Genomic DNA, 25,918 nt, shown 5'->3' with positions numbered 1-25,918 from the left:
TTTTCGAGATCTCGAGTTATTATCTCGAAATAACAACTGCCGTTTTCCCGAGATAACGGGATAATTTTCTCGAGATAACGAAACTTTATATTCCCGAGATAATAATATAATTAATTAGAGATCTTGAGAAAACAAAACGATAGTGTAGTATATTAAATCATTGCAGGAAACATCATTCAATGTAGCAATGTCAGAGGAGCAGGAGCATATCGATCACCGCGTCACATATCTTTTCAATCAAGGCCTGACACAGGCTGAAATAGCATTATGCCTGGCTATTACAGATAATATACACATTAGTGTGCGTAATCTAAAAAGACGGTTAGCAAGGCTTCAGCTATATCGGCGGTGCAATCTAAGTGAGCCTGATGTCGTCGTTAACTACATAGCTGACCAGCTATGAGGTCCCGGGCGTCTCCATAATCTCAGGCCTATCATATCACAGTCATTATCTCAAGATCTCAAAATAATTGTATCGTTATCTCGGGAAAACAAAGTTTTGTTATCTCGAGATCTCGAGAAAATTTTCCCATTATCTCGGGAAAACGGCAGTTGTTATTTCGAGATAATAACTCGAGATCTCGAGAAAACAAATGAAATTAACTCGTTATCACGGGAAAACGGAGGAAATAAAATGTATGAATGCATGGCCCTTTAGGGCTTACGTATGAAACTACAAAGAGCCCCTTTAATTTTTAAAGGTATTTCCATTAAAATTTCCTGGAAAGAAATTTGTTAGCAGTTGTTGACTTTCAAAGAAATCCAAAAATATAAAACCTGCACAAAATGTAACAACACGATACATCTATGTATCGTGTTGCAGAAATATCTACTTAAATTAGCATGCTAACCTGCTAGCCCTGGCCTGTCCTGTCTGCTAACTCCACTCTGAGCTCCCAGTCCGGACCGCTAACTGTAGCTGCTGTTAGCTGATTAGCTCAGTTAGCCACGCAGGTAGCGGTTAACATGGTAATGTGCTGCCCTGTATTAGTTGGAGTTTGACTTCAAAAGGTGGTCAGCTCTTATATATTGCACCTTGAAGCAGTTCTAAAACTGTTGTAACAATACTGTTTCATTTTATTACACAGTATTTGCTGAATGTAGTGTTTTTCTTTTGTTTTGCAGGTCAAAGCAGTGATATTTCCTGCTTTTATAAGGGTTACTATGTTTACATGTAATCACTAAGAAGAATTGGATCTGTCCACGTTTGGAGGTATTTGCTCCTCCAGCAGAGAAGGAGTGCTGCTGTTGATGCTCATGCAGATGCAGCTTCACTTCATGTTGTATAAAACTATATAATTATTTAAACTATTAAAACATCTTTTTTGAAACCCAGCCCACTTTAAGCTCTGACATCTGTTCGTGGTAATAATAATAGCTGAATGTTTCCCGTCAGTATCAGGACCTGCTCCTCCAGGTGTTCTGCGGGCTGACAGGTGTGACATTCTGCTGGTTACTACAAATGATCAAACACACAGATGTTAGCGTTTCTACCAGCTCAGGATGTTAAAGGTCGACACAAACACAACTGGTAACCTTTATTTATCCAGAGCTGGTTTGACTTAGACTGGAGACAAATCTGTTGTTCAGCAGGAACGTTTTTCATTTGGTCTCACGAGCCCCTCAGATTTATCATGAAACCCTTCGGAGGGTCTCAACCCTTTTGTGTTGAGCACAAAACCTCTTTTACATGTTAAATATTAAAGTTAATACAACGTTTAGTTTATTGGCTCTTCTTATGCAACCTTTGTCAACTTTTTTCTTAATCTTTTCCTTTCATCGTCTCCCCTCCCCTCTTGTTCTTCACTCCTCATTATCTCTGCTATGGAGATTGTGTTTTCACCTGTGTCCGTTTGTTTGTTATTGGTTTGTAAGCAGGCTTACACAAAAACTACTGGACACATTTTCCATGAAACTTGGATGAAGGATAGGTCTTGGACCAGAATAGACCCCACTAACTTCTGGCGTAGATCTGGACAAAGTGACAGATCCAGGACATTTTTTTCTCACTTTCTTTAACATTGCGTTTTGTGACAATTTCATTCATTTTTCAGGTTGTGAAGCTTGGATCTTGGTGAAATATAAGTTATCAGGTGTATTAAGGGTTAAGGCTTGGATAAGGCTTGATTGAGTTAAAGGGAACTGTTGGGTCTTGGCGGAGGTATACACTCTATTAAGTGCTGTTCTATCTTTTTCTCTGTTGCTCTTTCATTCTCTCCTCTCCTGTCCTCATTTTTCTCCTCCTCTGTCCATGATTCCTCTCCATGATTCCTTGAATCTCCTCTCCTTATTTGAACTCTTACCTTCCTTCCTATTGTCTCCTTGTTTCCTCTCCTTTCTCCTTGTCTCCTCCCCTATACTTATACTTGTATACTTGTATCTACTTCTTACTTATCCTTTCCTTTCTTCAGTTTCACCCCTCCTCTCTCCCTCTCCTTCCCTTTTCTTTTAATCCTCTCCTCTCCTCTCCTCTCCTCTCCTCTCCTCTCCTCAGTGGGAGGGACTCTGATCCAGGTCCAGCCCACAGGGGGAGTGGTCTGCTGATGCAGCCGACTTTGGAGCGCTGTTTCCCGGCCAGCCTCCCAGCTGTGACTAGCTGTGATTTCCTCTTCTTCCTCTCCCCCCTCGCCGTATTTACTCCCAGCAGAGGCCTGCCACCGCTCTCTCCGGTTGAAGATGGAGCTCCGGACGATCCTCCCCGCTCTCCTCTTCCTCTCAGCCGCCTGTCTGCAGCCGGTGTCCGGCGCGGCTCCACGGAGGGGACCGAAAGTCACCGAGAAGGTGGGTGATGAGATTTGCCGCATTTATTTGCATGAATCCAAAACTGCGTCTCTTCTCTCCTCTCCGTGCGCCGTCGGCATGTTGTGTGTGCGCGCACGGACCGTGGATACTAACGGGCACACAGGACGGACACGCACGCGTGCGCACACAGAAAGTGACAGGTGACGTGTCCGATCAAAGCCGGAGCCGGACTGGACCGGAACGTGGAAACATGCACTTATCTTACTGAAGAATACACACACACACACACACACACACAGCTGTAGACGTGTCCATTCAGATGAGACTTAATGCGCAGTGCAGTTTGCCTGCAGGGCCTGACCTCCTTTCTCTATTAATGTAATGTACCATCCAGTCTTCACTGCCTCTTAAGTTAACATTAGTTTAATTCATCACGTGGTTTTATATGAAATCATATGCAGTTATTCAGCTGCAGCCTGAAATCGTGTGTACTGACTGAGACCCGGTTTGTCAACACCTGCTTTTATTGTGAAAAGGTGTAACTTAAAGGGGCACTATGTAGTTTTGGAGAAGAAATTTAAACTCAGAATTTGTATATTTACAATATTAATAATGAAAAAAAAAAAAAATAATAATAATAATAATATCATAATACAGTGATGAAAATGTTTCTAAATGTTTATTTTCTCCTTGCCTGAATAAACAAGCTGTTCTCAGAAGAAAACAAGTCCCCAGAACACAGTTTGAAGCCAGAAAGGTGGCAGGGTCCGCCACATGTAAACAAAGCAAAACAGTATGAAATTGTGTTGACCTTTAAGGTCAGTTTGTTTGTTCAGTTTATGAATGAAGATCTTTCTCTTCGGAGTTAAATTTCTTCCCCAAAACGAAGTGCTCAAAGGATGAGTGCTTGAAACAGCTTGAAACTGTAACTGCATTACTGTCATGAATAATCGCTACCCGACTGAAGAGTTAAATCTTTAGATAAAGACATAAAATGGAAATAAAAGCAACCAACAGACTGGCCCGGTCTCACGCAGCCCTTCGTTTCTGTAACAGCTAGTGACAGAAAACTGATCAAAACTGAGTTTTAGGGGATATCTATTTATGATACAGTATACTTTATTTTATAATGACAATACAGGTTTACGTTGCAGAGTGCACAGTATTCAGCTTCAAAAGTGCTTAAAATTGACTATGGAAAAGGTGTAGGAACCCTGGATTGTGGACTTTTGTCAGGATAACATTAATCGATAACATTAATCGAAGAGATGATAAACAACATCACTCAAAATGTAACATTTCTCTATATATGTGAAGGAGTTTAAGTAGAAAAATGTAAGTACACAAACGACTCAAGTAAAGGTTTTTGTCACTTCACACCTCTGACTAATTGACAACCTCTCTCTCTCTCTCTCTGTGTGTGTCCAGGTGTTTTTTGACATCACAGTGGCGGGTCACGAGGTCGGGCGGATCGTCATCGGCCTTTTTGGGGAGGTCGTCCCACTCACTGTCAATAACTTTGTCTCCCTGGCAACCGGAGAGGTAAGCTGATGCTGTATACAAACACACCATCACCTCCACAGCATGGAGCTCTGACTGCTGTTTCAAAACTTCCATTTCATTTATTTTCACTTAGAAATATTTAATATGCGTACACATTTTATTCAGCATGTAAACTCCCTCAGTTTGTAATTCATTGGGATATATATTAAAATAGTTGAAAGTACTCTTTATCATTCTCAAAAAGCAAAAAGTAAAGTATTAGCGAGTATTTAAAAGGAAAGTTTTGCCTAAATTTAACAGTAGGGCTTTCATATCTTTAGTCAATGTTGCAGATGAGGTGTCATTTTATAAATAAAATATATTTAAATATAACTGTATGTTTAGTATATTACATGTATTCATTCATCATATGTGGTTTACAAACATTTCTGCCATAAAACATTCAAAATGTTGACATTCTCGGTCGTCTTATCAAGGAAAGTTTTTTTTTGTTGACATCACTTCAGATGTTTGTTGTTATTGAATCTCCTGTGTGCTCAGATCTTCTGCATGTTATCTAATCCTCTCATACTGTGACTGTGCAGTGGTCGCAGTGTTTGCTTAAGTTGGTGCAGACAGTACAGTAAGTGTCCCGTGTGTCTCTGCAGAAAGGTTATGGCTACAAAGGGACAAAATTCCACAGAGTCATCAAGGACTTCATGATCCAGGGAGGAGACTTCACAGCTGGAGATGGAACTGGAGGTGGGAATGAGACCCAAAGTGATACTTTGCTAAAAGCCTCACATGTTTCTTTAACGACTCTGTAAGGACACTCCCACACAGAGTTTAAAAGCCAGCCAACTCCTCTCCAGTTAGTTAGAACTGAAGAAGCCTCTTGGATGAGAGGCGAAACTGAAACAAGTCCAGTTGCCTACGATACAGCATCTAGATCCTCCTGCAAATCCACTTCTCTGATTTCATCTCAGTGTGTTCCAAAAACTCTTTTTTTTACGCCTACATGCACACCTTCTGTTAAACATTCAGAGCTGTCAAGTGCAAAAGTCAGTGTTTAAGGGCCATGAAGATCAGTGCAGTTGTTTGACGAATGTAATCTTTGTTTACTTCACAAAGAGAGAACATTTAAAAAGAAAGTTAGAGATGTAAAAAAGTTTTGTATTACTTTCACAGACTTTTTCCACCACATGGAAGTGACCAAATTCCTTTTTTCTATGCAGGTCACAGCATCTATGGAACAACTTTTGCAGATGAGAACTTCAAACTGAAGCATTTAGGAGTAGGCTGGGTGAGCAAACACATGTCTGTGTTTCTGTTTTCTGACATAACACTCAGAATGAACGAGTAATGTGTGGAATGTTTTTGAACCACAAGGTTTTTAGACTTTGCTTCAACTTTTTGGAGGATCAGCTCGTTGACCAAAACCTTAATATAACACCTGTCAAATTGGTGATGACATGATGCATGAAATGGAGAATTGTGTGTGTGTTCATACCAGGTGAGTATGGCGAACGCTGGTCCCGACACCAATGGATCACAGTTCTTCATCCTGGCTACCAAAGCACCGTGGCTGGATGGGAAACACGTGGTGTTTGGCAAAGTCCTGGACGGGATGGTGGGTGGAACCTCAGACACTTTTCATAAATCTGCTGCATGAATATATCATTGGAAGACATTTTCCTACTTAAAATATCAAAAAACCTACCGTTTATGCATACAATCCAAACTAATGAGAAGAAAAAGGCATCCACATTTATTGTTCTGAAAGTTGTGCCACAGATGAGCTGACTTCCTGAATAGATTCAGTGGCTCCGCCCACACAGGAAGCAGTCCAGGTAGGGAAAGGTTGGGATGGGAGGAGATTTCTCACATGAGAATGATTCGTAATGAAAAGATAAACGTTTGAGCTTCAAGGATTCATTGTTGTTCAGTGAAATAAGAGTTTATAAAAAAAATCATAATACATGATCTACTTGCATCATGAAGATTGTTTTAGTTGTTTTCAAGTTATAAACTTGAGTGACAATTTACATCTGAGAGCTCCACAAAAATTCTAGCTATGTGTTTTTTCATCCAACATTTATTTCATTGGCATTCAACAACTACAGCCTTTTTTTAGTTTTATGCTGCATTCCAGTCAAACTCCCAGATCAGTATTTCCTAGTTGGAATATCCAACTTCCGACCTCTAAGCGTTCCAAGTGCATGACGCCTGGAAACTTATCTAAATATTTCATTCACTCAGCTAATACAAATACTTTTGTCTATAAATATGCCCTTAAGTGCCAGTAAAATAATCATTGCTGTGGACCACGTCTGAATTTGTGAAGAAACACTGATTTCTTAGAATGCTGAACTTCCGAACTGCTGAGCTTCCATCGATGACTAAAACAAATAATTAGCTGAAAAGAGGAGGTTTAACAGGATGAAATATTTAAGCAGCCTGAAAGAAGAATTTTGGATTTTATACTCAAATAAACTTGTGAGGCTTGTTTATCTTAAAGTTAAACAAAGATTTAAAATTGTGTTAGATTAAAATGTTAATACACAATCCTCAGGACATTGTACAAGGTGGATAATTCACTCAGGACTGTGCAGCTCTGGAGAAATAAACCATGCTGCTTGTTACAAATACTCTCCTATGATAACCTGCTTATGATGTATGAATCTTTTCCATCTGCACTGAGCGTATCTAACCTGTTTCTGTCTGTCTCCTCTGGCAGTCTGTGGTTCACACCATCGAGCTTCAGGACACCAACGACAGGAACCTGCCGTACACCGAGTGTGTGATCGTCAACAGCGGCAGGATCCCCGTCAAAGAGCCCTTTGTAGTGGAGGTGGAGGGCTGGTAAATGCCTCTGTTAGGAACAAAGACAGGATGTGATTATTATGTACTGGTGATCAATCAGAAGTCCAGTTTGCAGTTTGCCAAATACACTTTTTCATATTATGACTTTTGCATGTTAACTAATGACACTAACATGCTTGAAACTAGGGCTGGGTATTGTTTAAAATTGATTGATAACAGGACTGATACAATATTTATATGCTTTTATTTAAACAAAAAAATCATTGAGGGTAATCGTGGTATTGATTTTGGATATAAAAACATTACAATTTTCAATTTTAAGGAATAGAAACACGTTCTTCTGTTTTTCTATTCGACAAAACCAAAAGGCAAAACGTGTCAGTGTTTAATTTTGTCTTCACACAAGTCAAGTTGTTCAACTTTGCCCAGAGTACAAAACAGATGAAAGTGATCAGAAATGATGATTTAAATCAGGAAACACATAAACAAAGAGTAAACAAACGTAATAACCTCAACAGGCATTCAAGGCCATCTTTCAATATTTGAATGTTTTCACTAGTCAGTGCTGCAGACACCATTTGGTTGGTACCAAAACCATACTGAGCTTCAATAACCAGCTCTATGAGCAAGCTAACATGGAAATGAATCACTGTATCCTGAAAGTGAACATGTTAACACGCTAACTGTTGTGTTACAGAGGCTAAATGTTTAGTACCAAATGTTAGCATGTTAAAATGAGTTGTAACATGCCAGATACTGCTCACCCAAACACTAGTCAGCAACAGTCCTTCAACCTGGTACAAGTGAACTTGACTTCTGATCGATTTCTACTGCATGGAGAGAAAGAGAGATATTTTTATTAAGTTATTAACAGACCATATCACACAGTGATGTCTAACAATTGCCTGTGAGGGGAGGGAAGATTTTTCTGACAAATGACTCTGTGGCACATTTAAAACATCCACTTTAACAGTCACAAAGTTAAATTCATCATAGATAGTAAAGGGATACACATACATTGCCATATCATACAATTCTCTATGCTCAGGTGAAAACCTAATATCTCCAAAATGGCCACTTTTTCAGTATTGAATGCCAGGTTTAAAACTAATTTCAGTATTTACAATGAAGAAACTTAATAGTCCGGACGTACATACAACTTTTCTCCACAAGCATTTGTAAACAGTGTTATTGTTGGCGCCGCTGTCGCAAAGAGAACTCGGTCAATTCCACTTTCCTCATAGTAGCAACTACCAACAACAAAGGATAAAAATGCAGGTTTATCCACTCATTGAGTCTATAATGGACATAATTTTCTTGGGAGACTTCAAGCCCAGTGGCAGACAAATTTGCAAATGGAAAACTAAGGAAGGAATAGGAAGTACTTCGTAATGATACGGTAAAGCAAAGGTTGATTCCATTTACATGGTGTTTATTTGTGACATACTCCTTGTAAAAGGACCTCCTCTATATGTAATACAAATACCTAAACTATGGAGATATGAGGTTTTCAGCCAATAGTGACACTGCATTCAGAGAGGCGTGGTGTCAGTTCGATATCCTGTGTTTAGTATTTATCAGGTTCACTGTGGTTCATGCTAACGGTTTTGTACGTTAGCATAGTTGCATATTTAGAGGATGGTGCCAGTTAGCATCATGAAGCTAAATAATGAACTGTGACTCTAACATGACACATATCATGGAAGCTTGCACTTGCACAACTATGTAGCTCCTCATTCACTCTCTTATTGCCAAATCATTCTTTATTTGCCAAACGTGCTCGCACTTTCTATGCATCTAATCGATACTTCAATATCTTCAGTTCAATATCTGTTTATAAACATATGCAAAAAACTGCGTAGCAAGTGTCAAATGCCATTGTAGCACTTTATAATGATTTTTATCATTCCATCTTGGAAAATGAAAATTTCTGTTCATGTTCTGATTACGCAGAGTATAAGTGTATTTTCCTTCTGATGCGTTATGCAAAAACCACAGCACAAATTGCACAGGAGGAAAATGTTCTGTTAATACTGTTGCTGTCCTCTGAATAATGATATCAAGTGTTGTGCTTTGTGTTGGGAGGTGTGTTGTTGCTGACTGTCATCAGGTCAGTGAACTCATCTGACTGTTAATGTTTTATCTTGTGTCATTGTTCTTTTAAATGTTAATGTTGTGGTTTCAGTTAACCCCAAACTGTCATGGTAGCATTATAGTTATAACTGATATTCCTCACTGTAGTCGATGCAGCATTCAGAACCTCTTTAATAGCAAACATATCAGAAGTTCTGTTTTCATGATTTGTAAAAACAGCAGAAGAAGAAGAGTGCCAACAAGTGTATTTTCTACAATAAACAATATGCTGTTGCTAAACAATCTTACACAATGTTGTATATATGTCTCTGGCCTATTTCTATTTTTCCATTATTTAGCAGTTGTTCAGTGCAGCTCTCAGGTGATCCCCGTCAAATCAGTAAATGCCACATAAGTATATTGTATTTACCTGGCGGTCAGGCAGTCATCAGTCAGTGGTAAACACTGTGTGTCCCGTAAAGTGGACAAAGAAAAAAGCCACTCCAGGATGGACATCACAAACACAACTACACCACTACAATTTTATGTAATCTGCCCAGACATGGTGTTAATCACAGGGTGTTACAGTTAGATAAACCTAGATTTAATCCTCTCCTCCCAGTCTCCACAGTAATACAGTTTAATGAGCGATTCTGCAGCACATGATTTACAACCATGTTTCCAAAAAAGCTGTGTAAAAAGTACAATGTAATACAATACAAGGACAATTTATTTATGTTCAAACTCCACTGTGAAATTCTGCTTTTTCTTAGCCCACCACAAGCCTTTGTCCTGGTTTCACCTCATGAGAAGAAGTCTTGGATTGTTTATTTAGCAAATTCTGATCAAATTGCTTGTCTGGTGTCTCAGGGATCCAAAGCTTGATGTGGTGATCTTCTAAGGGTGTGATCGCTTTGGGTCAGCCGGATTGTGCTTTGGATACAACTGATCCATTTCCATACGTTGCCCCCTTAGAAACCTCGAGTTTAGCCATGATTTGAGGATGAGAAATTGCCTTCTTTGCTTAAAATAACAATTTTGCTTCTGAACATTCATTCACTTTCTGAACCTACAGTTTATATGTGTATACATATGTATGTGTTTGATTCCCCTCTTGTGTGAGTGTATGCAGGCCAATAGAGCAAAACTAGTTTTTATTCTGATGTTTTCATGCTACCACCAACAAAACTGGGCATATTTGGCATCACACCAACATCTGGTAAGGAGTGAGAGAGGGGCAAGTCTCAGCAAGTTAAACCTCCGTTCTATTCCCTCTGCTCTCTGCACTTACCTACGTATACTGTGATTAATATGGCTAAACGAACAATTTATCCATTTGCACATGTCTCTGTTGTATGAGATAGCGATTTAATTGCGACTCATTAAGGCAACCTGAAACGGGATAGGACTCACAACCAGGATACTATAGCAGGTAAACGTATTCGTTTTGCAAAACCTTTGTTTTTGGGGTGAGAAAAATGTCCACCCAGTGAAGATGTAGGGCCGAACTGGAGGGAAATATACCGTATGCATCTCTAAAGTCTACCAGCTTTAAGGTGAGTATAGATTTTAATATACACTATTCTTGATATTCAGCAAAAAGATAATGTTGGTAGTCTGACTAAGTGCAGCCACAAAGCATCCATTACCCACATTTAATGAGCTGTAAACATGAACATGAAGCGTATTTATGCTTGTAAACCCCAAGAACAGAAGCTTTTCCTCTGAAGCATTTCCAGTGAAGATCAGAACCACAACGGAGCCGTGACTAAACCATGGATGTGAAACCCGTCCAAACACTCTTTTCATTCTCCATTCCACAACTCAAACTTTGTCCTGAATAATGCAGAGACCCTCTTTTGTCTCTCATTTGAACCAGTTGCGGGTCTGCAGGCCGCTGCTTGAGAAGCGTTGGCGTTAAACGGTGTAATTATCGTCGGTAAAAGGTGAAGCTGCAGAGGAAGGCCGAGAGCTGACAGCTGATCTCTCAGCGCTGACACAAAACTGCTGCTAATGAGAACTACAGCGGGTGATTTGTTTTCCCCTGTTCTACAACACACACACACGCACACACACGCACACACAGATACAAACAGATAAACAGATAGACTCACACCTTCACACACACACACACACACACACACACACACACACACACACACACACACACACACACAGGGGAGGAAAACATCTCTGAACACAAAGGTCAGAGCGGAGCAGAAATCTCTGGAGGAAGACAGGAAGTCGACAGAAAAAAGTGAAATATATCACCGATGTCCGCTCGATGTGCTCGCTCCTGTGAAAAGTCAGATCTCCACAAATTAAGAAAATAATCCAGATTTTTACTTCCGATTCTTGTTTCTTTCACAACAGCTAAAGCAGGCCGAGGCTCTGGAGGAGTTTCAGAGGGGCCGTTTTGTATAGTCCATCTTTGTCTTTTCCCAGAAAGCTGTTATATACTGATTTGGGTGGACTGTCATATTTTGTGTTGATTTTGAATCTTTGAATTTGGGTCATTTTTCATTCTGACACAAAGCCCAGAAATATACAGTTCTTTTCAATTGTCTTTATTGTACAGTTAGTTCACCTGTTTTCTAATCTCTAAGTTGCTGCTGAGCATTTACTTGTTTTGTTGATATTGTGATATTAGTTTGAGGGTTATTTTTGTAAGCACCCCAGCAACCATCTTGCGGAAGCTAATGTGGATCCTCATAAATAAGGACAGATAGAGATGGTGGAGGGAGAACCAGAGACAGGAGAGACACATGCAACAAAATAATTCTGCTGGTCCGCACAGGTTTTTAAAGTTTCTGTCAAAATCTATTATTATCAAAGCCACCAATACTAATTATTAAAGACATAAACAATTGAATGAATGAATAGTAATGACTAAAAAAAAAACAGTTTTAATCTGTAAGATCTGTTTGTGTTGAATCAATGGTTGTTTTTTTTGTCTTTAAACACAGAACAAGTTTCAAAATGTTGTTAAAGAAGGAACTAAAACAACTAATAAAAACATTTCCTTATGCTATTATACTTCTAAGTGTTTGTTTTTGTGTTTATATGTGACTGTGTTTCTTGTTTAATATTTCAAACAGCTGTTGCAAAGTGAGTTTTCCTTCAAAGGTAAATAAAGTAAAGTGATGCCGTGAAGTGAAGTGAAGTGAAGTGAAGAGCTCTTCACATTCTTTACAAACAAAGTGATATTGCACATGATCAAGCCTGGAGGACAAACCCAAATGATGTCTTCAGTAGAAAGCTTGATGAGAATGAGAAGCACGTCAGACTGAACGCATGGTACATATGACTGGATATTTAGAAGAGAGATTTGTTAGATGTATGCTCTGATTTCATTTATTTTTTTCAAAAATGACAGGCTGGGATTTTCCAGATTTGTTGATGTGAAGTTTAACATATGTCCAAGCAACAACAGATTCAGGCATCTACATTTGCAACTAGGATAGGTGTGAAATGACTTTTTCAAGGTTAATCTTCCAGAAAGTTATTGGTTGCTTCAAAGGAACCAATAACTTTTACTGTACCCTACAGTGTATACGAGTTTTATTAGAGGGGCTCTATATAGTTTTGGAGAAGAATTTCAAACTCAGAATTTTAATATTTACAATATTAATGAGGTAATAATACAAACTCAATATTTATTTTCTTCATAACTGAATAAACAAGCTGTTCTCAGAGGTAAACAACGTCCCAGAACACTGTTTCAAGATAGAAAGGTGGCAGGGTCTGCCACATATAAACAAAGATAAAAAACAAACAAACTACATGACAAAGTCAAATTCATCCTCTGATGACATTTTTGGACCTCTGATCACCAAATCAATGATAACTGAATACTGTCTCCTTTCAGTGTGCAGTTACATTTAAACATTCAAAAAGATGCATTTAGGCTTTTTTAAAGAGGTTTTAGTTGTTTCAAGTCCAGCACATCATTGGAAAACACACGTGGGCCCAAATGTATGATTTATAAATGTATACATCATTTCTAAAATCCTACAACTTATAGCGTTTAAAGGACGACGACACAAACTCTGAGAAGGAAATGTCATTTTCTGACCCTCTCTACAGTTTGAAACCTCTCAGCTGAGGCTATATTTTCTGCCTCTTGTTTCATTTTTTCCACAGGACCACCTGGTGAGATGGACACACAGACGGACAAACTACCACCTTAAACATCCACCACCTCTCCTCAGCACGCTGCGGAGAAACCCCTCTCTGTTTGTCAGCCGATATAACAAGACTGTCTGAACCCGACGAACCAGCAGAGAGCCCGAGATGGAGGGCAGAGAGGGTTCCGGGGGGCGAAAAGAGAGAAATAGAAAGCGATAGAGAGACACAGAGAGAAAGAGACAGAGAGGAGGAGGAGAGAGAGAGAGTGGTGGTAGGTTTTTAAATGGTCCGGAGGGAAGCGTGTCGAGGAGGAGGAGGAGGAGGAGGAGGAGGAGGAGAAAGGGAGGCTCCCACAGCGACTGCTAGTTGTTATATTGGGGATCTGTTAGTGGATCAATGAAAAAAGAAAGAAAGAAAGAAAGAGAAAGAGGGAGGGAGAGAGGCTGTGTGGAAGGATGACAGGCCTCATTACCACCAAACCTCAGACAGTGATGCTTCTGTGTGTGTGTGTTCGATTATGCTTGTGTGTGTGTGCGTGTGTGTGTCTTACATGTACACTGTGTGTATTCCCATGCCAGCAGAAGCCTATTTACATGCATGAGTGTGTGTGCTTGTAAGATTGTCTATCCTTTCTCTCTCTGTATAACTCTGTGTGTGTGTGTGTGTGTGTGTGTGTGTGTGTGTGTGCGCGCGCGTGTGTGTGTCTGCTCCCTGCAGGCCTCAGTAAGAGAAGGATGATGGGACAGAGTTGTTTAAAGGTCAGCAGCAAACACATCATCAGACAGAGAGAGCAGCCCTGAGAACTAACAGCTAACCTGAACACACAACCGCAAACTAAACTGACCACAACCCAACCAACACACAACTCTAAGGCTGCATTCAGTCTGATATTAAAGGACAATTCTGCTGTTTTACTGCTGGGGTCATCAGTAATCATAACATTGTACTCAGTATCTTAAGAGCTGAGACATGATGCAAACATGCCGATGTTTAGCAGGTATGATGATCACCATCTTAGTTTCACATGTTAGCATGCTAACCTTTGCTAATCCAGCCACTAGCATGGCTAAAACGTTGTCAGTGACTGTCATATACACCTTTTTTCTTTTATTTCACTTATCAAAACATTGTTATTTATCATTTCAGCTGTTGACATCAGCAACGTAACAACTCAAGTTCCTCTTGCACTGTAACTGTGACCCCAAGTGTCCTCTCGGGCTCCAGGTCTGCCAAAGTGTGAGTCTCATAGCGGGACATAGTGCTGGTATTTGGTGCACTAACTGAACATAGTCATTTTCAGATGCTTGTATTGGATGGACCCTGGAAGGTTGAAAATCAATCCAAGAACTCTGGAAGGAAAATGGTCTCCAGTAAAACAATCTGCTGCAGTTTGAACTCAGATCTTTCAGCCTTTTGAAGTCGAAATGTTCTCCTTTCTATAAAGTATGCTGCAGCTCTGTGACTTTACAAAGTACATCAAGAGGTTTCTCAGAGCTATTTTGAGGAAAGTCAAGTCACAGTCCTCATGAGCAAAGTTCAAGTGAAGTTTCAAATCTTTCAGGTCTCAGTGCTGATCATTAAAAAGCCATGAATGTATTTTTTAAAACATAACCAAGTTGTTTCATTGCAGAACCATGATGATTAAATATTCAGTTAAATACCAAGATGTGAAGCTGCTGAAGCCTTGCTAACCATCTTATTTATTGTTGACTGTATGTGGATTTTATCGCATGTCAAAATGGCAAAAACTGAGCTCCTTCTTCATCCTGGGGAAGAGGCGGTATTGGAGGGTGCCAAATCAGGGGAATGGGGCGGGTGTTACTCAAGTTCAAATTGGCATCCCTGGATGGCAGCCATCACTGCTGTGGACTTACTCAGACATACTGATTTACAATTTTTTAATTACTTGAAGCAGAAATACAACAAAAGTTATCCACTTCAAACTTCCTTTAAACTTAACTTAACTTAACTTAAACAAGAGTTGAAATGCATGTGCACGAACACAAGTGGACAGCTGGGGCACATCACCTTTCAAACCTGTCTCTATCATGCGACTCCAAGGCGCCCATCGAACCACTTATGTTCAGATTTATTCGGTGCCTATGTCACTTTCGCTAGAAGGTCCAAGGGCCTAAGGTTTACTACATCGGTCTGTTGCCAGAAAAGCTCCAGATTTGTTTCGCACGGGCTAGCTAAGAGGATACATTTGTTCTGTTTTGGTGACGTATTTTCTTGTTTCGCCCTTGTCTGGGGTGCAGCAGGACACATTTGTGCTTCCAGACCACCTCGGCAATCGAATTGAGTGATCGGATCACGATGTGTATTGGTGGTCATTTACACTTGTTGGACGTAGTTGAAGCAGTGACAATAATCCCAGTGGCTGACTTTACCAAACTGGCTGTGGATGTGAAACAGCTCTAAAAGATCTCTCCTCTCCTCTCCTCTCCTCTCCTCTCCTCTCCTCTCCTCTCCTCTCCTCTCATGTGTAGATCCTCTCTCCTGACCGCCGTCACCACGTCGGCCATATTGACCCGATGGTGACGACGGGGAGTCTCGCGCTTCTCTCCAGTGACAATTATCACCTTCTTCTCCTTCCTTTCCTCCACCTCGTCCTCCCTCCTCCTCTCTGTGTGCAATTAGAGAGAGGAATAATCATATTGACAGGGCTGACAGGTCGGGGCAGGAGAGCGAGAACATGAATAGTCACATGTGTCAGAGGAAGAGCGAGGAGGAGGAGGGGCGGTCGGATATATCAGTGTGTCTTATTGTAGCTTTGATATTATGACAATGACACGCAGTCAATTCACATTGTGAATCGTGAGGCCACCAGGTCCAATAAATGCCCAGGAATTAGTCTGCTGACATTTCCAAACAGGCATATTGACATCTAACACAGTAAAACAGTAGAGACAGGGGCTCAGAGTAACTGTACTGAATCATATATCGACAGACATGGAGACATTATACTGTATTTATATCATGGCTATGGAAGATACTCATGTATGATTGGCAGGCAGGCGTCTAGTTCACAGATGAGCCCAAGAGCTTTCAGTGTAGCTTAGCGTAAGGATGCAGTATGTGGCCTAGCAGAGGTGAACTACCTCTAACAACTTCAATGCTGCCTGATTTAAATGATGTATTTTCATTTAACACATACAAAATAAAGACATCATGGACTATATCTGCACTACATTATCTTGAGGCCTTTGACAGTGGTTGGTTAGTCAGCAGCATGAGGAAAGGGGTGAAAAGGAGCTAGGTTGTAATGACATTAGTCTGTTGAGATGCTTAAATGACTGATGTTTATTTTTTTTTTCTGACAAAGATCTCTAGTGGTCACGTGAATTATGACTCTTGACTGTCAGTGGGCGGTCTGGATGGATGGCTGGAGGGTTCAACAAAGCGTGGGACTTGGACAATGACAGCTGTCCATTTCCATTTTCCAACCAACACTCACACAGAGTCACGAAAATAGAACTCAGAGAAAGAAAGCTCTAATCAATGAAACTCAATACAAACATGTAAAATCAAGCATGGTGCAGATCATCTTCCTCTCTCACCTGACTGAAGGGCTGTTGATCAGCAGTGTGCTCAGTGCTGCCACCTGTGGCCAGATCACAGCAGTACCACTGTAACTGAGGCAGAGACATCATAAGAGAGGTGACAAACCATTTCAAGCATTTTGAATACAAAAGTCTGTAACACCAGATGACTGCCTACCTGGAAACAAATCAGCCAATCATGTTGTTGCACTGGCCCGAGCGCACAGTTGAGATTCACAACAGTTGGAAACGATCTGGTGCAGCAGCAGGTGGACTTCGAACAAGCATAGAAGATGAGGACATCACGCTAATGCACGGGATTACCAAGGAAGGTGCAGTTATTCAAACATTAGACATTAAACTCTTACATTTTTCGTGTATAAGTGTAAGTGCTCTGATGGGTTGACACATCATGGCATTCTGTCTTGAGATGTAGGCTAAAAGAAGTTTTGAAAACGTTTTAAACCTTATTTTGGAGGCAAACTTTTTGAGCCATTTTTTATCAGATCTGACTGGTGATTGTATACATGCAGTTTTTATGTCCAGGTGACCTTTGAAAGTGAAGTTATGGCTGTCTCCCCATTCAGTTTGAAAGGGGTCTGGTCTTCTCAGCCAGAAAGAACTGCCCAGGGGCCGTTGCCAAGATGGCTGCTGAGTAGCAAGACTTGCCAACAAGGACTTTGAATGTAGTCTTCAGTATCTTCTGCACATATACTGTATCTCTGTTGCTTTAGCATTTCAAGAATAAAGGATCATTTTCTAGATGTCTTGCGATGCGATTTTGAGTTTATTTTTATACTTTTACCTGCATTGAATAAAACAAATACCGACAGTGAACAATTTTAACAAGATTTTCTGTTAAAAGCTCATTTTCCAGCTGTCTTTGTCTGTTGCTGCATTACAAACTTTTTATTAAAGTATTTCTTACATTTGGGTTAACTACAGTAAAACGTATTTCTTCTTAAGTATATGCATTAATCCTCCAGCACATGTTCCTCTATTTATACTTATTTTCTACTCTTTCTTTTTTGTATTGTTTTTTTACATATATTCTTGCATTGAACCCAGATTCTTCTCGCTATATGCATTTCACCAATTGTCCAGTAATTTTTCTCCCATCTGTATGCATCCCTGCATTAAAAGTCTCATTTCGCCTCCACTCGCACGCACATATTAAAAGCCATTTTCCGCCTCTGTTTCTGTTTTAACTACATGCATTCCACCAATAAAGGCTAATTTTCCGACCACCTCTCTCCCATCTATATGCATTGGTCCGCTGAAGCCTAATTTTTCTACTTTCTCTGCGCCTCCTCTCCTCTCGGGCTCCATCAGTCCGGAGGAGCCGTCCGGGGAAATCGTTAGCGCTCCTTCTCTTTAAATTGGGGAGGTGGACGGCAGGTGAACATTGCATTGATCGCCCTCTCAAGGCCTCTTTCTCTCCTCTCCCCTTCATCCCTCTCTCTCTCTCTCTCTCTCTCTCTCTCGCATCCCTCACCACCAATTGTCTGGCCTTTACTCCCCCCTCCTCCCTCCCTCACATCACCGCCAATTGCCGGCCATTTTTCCCCCTCTATCTCTTCCTTCTTCTTTTCTCTGGATGCTAGCGGAGGTCACAAATTTACAAGAAGGAGTGGAGTGGTGGGGGGTGTTGCTGTCTATCTGTCTAACAACCACCATCATGGGGCGGAAAACAGAGATATGGGGGTGGGGGGGATGCACAGGGGCTGGGGCAGCAGGGGGTTATGGGACAGGGATGGTGGGTGGCGTGGGAGGGGGGTCGGAGTAAACATAGTGATGATTTCCCCTGAGTTTCGTTCATCCGGACCGATGAGGAGGAAGAGAGACACAGAGAGAAAAGTGGGGAGAGAGAGAGAGAGCAGCTGCCGTCCTGTCACCGCAACCATAACCACGGTGACACCTCCTCCTCCTCCTCCTCCTCCTCACAACCAGAGAGAAAAGGGAGAGAGATGCTGCGAGAAAATCGAAATGCTGACACACACACACACACACCAAACACCCCCGGCGGGCCCCTCGGACACCTCTCATCGTCCAATTAGAGTCCTAACTGAGAGGAGAGAGATTCTTGTCTTGGTCATTATTTTTTCAAAAGTACCTATTTGTTTTAGTTTTTCTGAGTTTTTTACTTTTCCAGTTTTGCGCTAATGGCTGTGTGAAATGTTCTTTCATTTATCAACCTACTTGCTTATGAGTTTTTAAATGGTTCTCAAAACAAAGCAAAGGCGAAGAGTCACACAGTCATACTGGCAGCTCTGTGAGTGTCAAACTCACTGTACAGAAAACCAAACTGTAGATATACCAAAGTACTGGGCAAATTCAGATTTAGACATGATGATAGCTCTGGAAAAAAGTCACCAAAGTTTTTACTTTTCATCCTGAAGCAAAAAATAATGAACTTAAACTTTCAAGGCAGTCAGTCCAACAGTCGACAAAAAACGCTGCTTGACAAAGACGGATGGAAAGATATTAACAACATTAACTTCAACACACATCATAGCATCGCGCCTGAGAAAGGGAGTAAATTAGCGTGTTTACCCAGGCATACTACTGTTGACAGAAACTCACCTCCAGTTGCTGCAGAAGAATATAAAAGTCCCCCTCTCATCCAGACCCGTTTAACCTTCTGATTTCGTTTTTCTCCCACTGCAGTGTATACTACAGCAAGTTGTTGCAGCATGCTAATCTCCATTTTGTTTACGTCTGCTTCCCCATGAGATCACATGAGAGGGATCACGTAAGGTGGCGCATTGCTCTGTCTGGGACTATAACCTTATCTGTGGTGTGTGATGTGCCATTTTTCTGAAAAGTTGTAGTGTGTGCATGTTTAAGAGACACAACCCAATTACAATAACCCTTTGGTTAAGATTTTAAAAGTCCTGTACTGAAAGCCTAGCTTCACTCTGCAGAGCCATGAGGCCAGACCACTGAATCCCCCACTGCTGAACAGAGCAATGTACGCTGTTTTTTCAAATTCTATGAAAATTAAACCTGTCATGCCTCCAAATTGCACCAAATTCGAAACTGCACTTCCTTGGGTCCTCAGCAACACACCTGCCAAGTGTGAAGGAGATCGGATGAACTGTTCTCAAGATATGAGAATATTAGACAGACAGACACACCGATAGAGATTCCTTGCGACAGTGAAATTCACTGTTAAAAATCTATTTTCTAAACTGTCTTTGGGCCTACATGTTCCTGATTCAATGCTGGGATAACTCTGATGATGTTACATGACGTCATCGGAGTTATGTTCACAGACTTGACCAAACTTGTCCACAAGAAGAACCCTTTACCCAGGTTGCGTAAGTACCTCTTTTGACAAGTAAACTGATCTTAATGTGTAAAGTCACCGGATTGCTCCTTTAATAGTTGTAGCAGCAGTAAAGCTACACTGTCCCATCGAGCTGCAGGAAGAATAATAACAGAAGAGTCAGTAATGGTAGAAGTTATCAAAATCATAGCCCCACCCTTAGTTACAGTAGTAATACCAGTAGACATAAAAGGCATAAAGTAGTAGTGATAGTAATATCAATGAAAGCATCATCTATAGAAACAGAACTAGCAGCCATAGTAGTATTAATACTAGTAGTTACAATTATATCGTGTTAATCACATCAGTAGTTTTAGTTGTTAGTATCTGTAGAAACAGTAAGAATGATTTTAGTTAACTCTCCATTTTCTTTTCTCTTCGCTGTGCTCTCTTTATTCTCCCTCTCTTCCTCATCTGTCCTTTTTCTCCCCCCTCTCTCCCTCTCTCTCTCTCCTCTCCCTCTGAAACTAATTAGCAGTGAAGGCCGGAGCAGAGGGAGGAGCGAGGGAGGGAGACATGAAGAACGAGAGGAGGGCTGAGAAACCAGAGGAGGTGAGAAGGAGAAAAAAGATACTAAAAGTGGAGAAAAGATCCATATTAGATGGTTAACCCTGAGCTGTAAACAGCCAAAGCAGAGAATAGAAACACTTTCTATTTGTTCTTCGCTGGTTATTCATACTGACAACGACTCGAGACATAAACTTCATTCTGAGAAGAATTTCAGGAGCATTTCTGGACGTCTGTCACTTGTCCATCTAATGGAACAGTTGCACAAATCAAATAATATGTATTTTTCTACAAATGTTGCTTACATTACCCTCTTTGTTTTGTAGGATATAGTGGCATGTAGAGGTGGGGCTTCATATTGCAACCAACTGAATACCCCTTCACTCACTCTCCATTTCTAAGCATGTGAGAGAACTTGAAGACGCCACGAAAAACACAAAAGGCCCCCTTAAGAGTCAGCATTTGGTTTATCCATTCTGGGCTACAGTAAAAACATGGCTATGCAACACGGCAGACTCTCAACTGACTTTGTCATCTCGAGAGCCCTAGCATACATAGCTTTCTCCATATTCCAACTAACAACGAGGCTGGTAAACTTGCACATTTAACTGTTAAAATACCGTTATGTTACTGTAATGCCTCATGCTTGTGTTTTCCACATCTTTGCACATTATTTTGGTTACTTTTTTACTTTTTCTGGCCTTGTGTCTTTATCTGCCAGGCAGCATGGGAGAGAGCAGTGTGGCCAAGATCCTCGTCCTCAGCTGGAAATTGAACTGGGGACGCTGTGATAGCATGCAGCCTGTCAGCAGCACTTCAGTCCTTCATCAGTGTCGCACTGGATGCATCCAGCTACAACAGAGTTGTGCACTGTGAATGTTCTCGTGCACAGCCCAGTGAATAATCAATGTAGTTGCATGTGTAGGCCAAAGTCTCAAAAAAAATGATTTGAAGCATAAAATAATCTTCAGGTGGCAGTAACTGTTACACGGTGTTCACAGGCACAGATTGTGCCAAAAATCTATCATGTAATCTGAATGTGATATGAAAAATTTAACCTATCTGTGGTAAAAAATGCCTAATTTTTTATCTGTCGACTGGGCTGCACAGGAAAAAGGTTCTGAGTTTGAATCTTTGGGCCGGATGGAGCTAACCCCTGCTTCGAGGGCTTGGAGCTGGTCTTCAGTCAGCACTTTATTTTAGCTTCATTCTTTTGCCCTCTTAGAGAGGAGCCCCACATTTCTGTTACTTTAAAGGTCCCATATTATACTGTTTTTGATCAATTTCACACAGCTGTCAGAGGTCCAACAACACTGTATTTGAAATGTATTGCCCCAAACCCATCCGTGGTCCTGAATTTCAGCTGTCTAAAAGTCGCTCAAGTGAGCTCTACTGAGAGCAGGCTGTTTCTGTGCCTGCACCTTTAATGCTAATGAGCTCCGTCTGTCAGCGCGTGCGCTGCTACACGCCCCTCTCAGGGAGAGGATGCCGCTTACGCTAGCGGTAGCATGCGCTAATGTTTATGGTGGATGTATCGCTATGGCTCGTCGAGATGCTGTCGTTCAACTGGTTGTATAAGCTTAATAAGCCAACACTCAGGAATTTGTGTGTTGTCCACCATTACATGAGAGACTCCCCACTCCCCAACACAACCACCCGGCTCCCATCCCCCACTGACCTGCAACAGGTAACATCTAAAAACAGCTAGCGAAAGCTGTGTTTGTCTCCAACACAGTCTCCAAACTCTTGGACACTGTTCGCATAGTCTCTTAAACTCGCTTCAAATGCCGTCGCACAGCGGACCGAAGCGGAGCTAACTAGTTAGCCAATTTCAAGCTGACTTCGCCAAACTTGTAGGCAACTGTAAATACTATCAAAACGTGGCGACACTTACCTGTGGCTCGGGTGCAGCTACTGGGTCCTGTATGGTTGGGACTGATCCTTTTACGAGGGTCAGTGTCGAGGCAAAGCCAGCTTTGTACTGACCCTCGTTACTGAAGCAGGCCGATGTGAAGTGGTTAGCACACACAAACAGACTTACACGAACCGTAGCCGGCACGTTGTCATTAAAAATGAAACGCAACCACTGTCTCTTCTGTTCTTCTGTAGCTGGGACAGAATATAGGCACTTATGTTGATTTTTACAAACAACAACAGAGCAATTTGCATGTCTAGCTCTGAGCGACGACATTGCGAAACACTGCTAGCTTAACGCTGGACACACCGAACTTCACCCCGGGGATGAACGCCCCCCTCTCGGATATCTCCGGGGAGAGGGGGGAGTGTTTTCGCGCAGAGGAGCCCGGCCTATGCAAATCACTCCTGTCGTTACGTAACGACAGGAGCTGAATCTGAACAGCCTGTAGGAGCCCCGTTTTACCAGTGGGTGGGCTGCAGAGACCATGCAGCACTCGTTTGCTTTCTTCATGTGGGAGTTGGTAGGCTCAGGGAGGACCAGTTTATATGTAGAGACCAGAGAAAATGTGTTTTTCATAATATGGGACCTTTAACATTACTGATGTTTAAAAATTATTGAATGTGAATGAAATAGAATATTGTGGGTGTGGCATTTTCAGTGATGAATATCTGAAATTTTCTGGTTTGTAAAACACAGTGTAAACACAGTAGAGAACCTAGAACCTCGACCTTATTGGTTCTAAAGAGTTTAGGTTTTATAACGCTCCAAGTTACGGGTCGTTAAGTTCCTGTGGTGGATAGTGTATTGAGTTGTGGTGCTGTCAACAAGCCCACAGCAGTACAGTGGCTGAACAGATCCAGTGCGACACTGACGCAGGACTGAAGACGTTGACGCGTTGCTTCGGTTTAACACCTCAATGAGATGGACGACTGTCGACTATTACAGGCTGCTCGTGTTGCTCAACCGGTTGGACTACATTTTCTAAGAACACAGCTATTAACGTGGCAGAAAAAAGTAAAAAAGACTCAAGTTTTAATAAGTGGTATTGAACCTTTAATATCCTGGTGTTGATTAGAACCATTGCCCCACAGATAGATCGATTTTTTAGAATTTTTTTGATTGAACTCTTCATGTTGTCTCAGCTGTTTGTATCAGAGACGACACGGGCTTGTTAAAACTGAAACCACCTACAGAGAGAGACAAGGGTTTTTTTAAGATGATGGAGCTCTCTCTCCCTCTCCCTCTCTCCCTCCCTCCCTCTCTCTCTCCCTCTCTCTCTCTCTCTCTCGCTCAGTGGGATGGATGGATTTTTCGTCCTCCTCCATCTCTCTTATTGTTTTCACACACCAGTAGGACGAGATGCTCCACTGAATGGCCTTAACACCCCGCGGACACATCGGTGTGTGTGTGTGTGTGTGTGTGTGTGTGTGTGTGTGTGTGTGATCTTTACTTACAGCAGGAGGTCTGAAGATCAAACACACACACACTCAAAGAGAGACACACACTTTAATGTACTCCACTTGATTGGCATGATTGTTAAACAGAACATTGTGAACACACACACACACACACACACACACACAGTGATAAATGCAGTGCTGGCAGCAGATCAATGCTGCCAAACTTTGGTTGAGCAAACAGCGATCCATAAAGAGGACTAACACTCGTTTTTCTATCACTCCGTCTCTCTCTGTTTTTGTCTCTTTCAATAGTCACATTGTTGTCTTACACTCACTCCATCGCTCAACTCTTTCTGCTTTTCTTTCAAAGCCTCCACCTCTTTTTCTGTCCTTTTACTGTTTATTGTTTTTGTTTTTTTTATGCTTTTATCTTTTAAATTTCCTTTAAAATTTTCTTCCCAATATCTGTCCACTGCCGCCTCCTTCTCTTTTTCTTTTAACTCCACTTCTCTCATCTTTCTCCCTCTCTCCTCATGCTCTTCTTCTCTTTTTTCAGTGCTTTCATGTCTGCTTTCTTTCTCTTTAAACTCCTCTGCTCATCGCCTTTTTCTTTAGCCTGTCTCATTGTGTCTTCTAATGCTTACATCTCTTTCTTTAAACGGTTTCATTCCTCCTCCGTTCACCCATCCATCCATCTCTTTTGTTCTTCAAACCAACTCCCTCTATTCTTTCCCTCATTCTCTATTTTCTGCTTTGATGACTCTGTCTAACCTCGGAGGTGAAACCAGTGTGATGGAGCTTCAAAGGAGGCATGTTTGTCTTCTCCTTCTTATACCTCCATCCTTCTGTCTGTCCGCCCATCCCACAGTCTTCTTCTCTTCCCTCGCTCATTTCTGGATTTTCTCACACAAGAAAAGGGATCACTCCTCTTCTGTCCCACTTCTTTCTTCTTACCACTTCCCTTTTTCTTCATCTCTCTTCCTTCCACCTACTCCTTTCCTCTTTTCATCTTCCTCCCCCTCTTATTTTCCCCCACTTGTCACACTCTTATATTATTTCCTTCTGCCGTCATCTTTCTCTCCTTCCTTCCTCCAATCTTTTATCCTTTCCACTTTCTCTTCTCCCTCCACATTCCTCTTCTCCTTACTGCCTCCCTTTTCTCCTGCTTCTTTGCTTATCTTCTTTCGCTTCTGTGTCATCATGTCCTCTTCCTTCCCTTTTCAGGTCTCCTTCTTCCCCCTCCTCCTCTCCTGCCACTTTTTTGTGCTTCCTTCCTCTCATCACTTCTGTTCTCATTCCTGTCTGATCATGTCCTCTCTTTCCGCTTTCATCCTTTTCTCTACTTTTTCTATTCATCCTCTTCTTCCTTCTCTCTCCCATTTTACTCTTTTTCTCCTCCTCATATTTGGCTCTTTTTTCTTCCATATGCATCTATTTTTCTTTTCTTTTCCTCATAATGTTCTCCTTCCTCTTTTATCCTTCTCTCAGCCTTTACTTCTCTTCCTTCTCCTAATTCCCTCCTCCTCTTCTCTGCTCTTCTACTCATCCTCTTTCTTTTCCTCTTATTTTTCTTTCCTTCTTCTTCTCTCCTAATTTCTTCCCTCCCTTGGTTTCTCTTTCATCTCCCCCCTCCCTCCCTCCTCCTCCTTCCCTCAGTCCGTCAGATATTGTTTAAAAAGCGGAGCTGCAGTTTGATGGTTAAAACGCTGGCAAATCGATACCTTCACACATGACAGAACGCCGGCGGACGACAGGACGTGGGGCGAGCGAGGCAGCAATGAATAGAGAGAGGGAGCGAGGGAGGAGGAGGGGAAAAAAATAACAAGCTGACAACAAGGAGGCCCTTATTTCCACAAGCTGAGATGGATGGATAGCAGGGGGACGAGTGTGCGTGTTTCTATCTTTTCATCCTCCATCCTTTCCTCCCTCTCTTTTCAGTCTATTACTTCTTATCTTTTTTCTTTTTGTTTCCCTC

At 41.5% G+C, this 25,918-nt stretch overlaps 1 protein-coding gene across 1 annotated transcript; it reads left to right on the top strand.

Annotated features, from left to right (window-relative positions):
- Window positions 1-2,616: 2,616 nt before the first annotated feature.
- ppic (peptidylprolyl isomerase C) lies at window positions 2,617-7,898 on the top strand. The gene is made up of 6 exons (XM_073466564.1): window positions 2,617-2,781; window positions 4,171-4,284; window positions 4,893-4,986; window positions 5,460-5,527; window positions 5,738-5,854; window positions 6,962-7,898. The coding sequence occupies exons 1-6, from the start codon at window positions 2,677-2,679 to the stop codon at window positions 7,088-7,090; spliced, it is 627 nt and encodes a 208-aa protein (XP_073322665.1). The 5' UTR covers window positions 2,617-2,676; the 3' UTR covers window positions 7,091-7,898.
- Window positions 7,899-25,918: the final 18,020 nt, after the last annotated feature.

This window comes from Pagrus major, chromosome 5, assembly GCF_040436345.1.
Source record: "Pagrus major chromosome 5, Pma_NU_1.0".
Lineage (NCBI taxonomy): Eukaryota > Metazoa > Chordata > Actinopteri > Spariformes > Sparidae > Pagrus > Pagrus major.
Note: the sequence above shows the minus strand (reverse complement) of the source record. Positions and strands in the feature narration are given on the sequence as shown.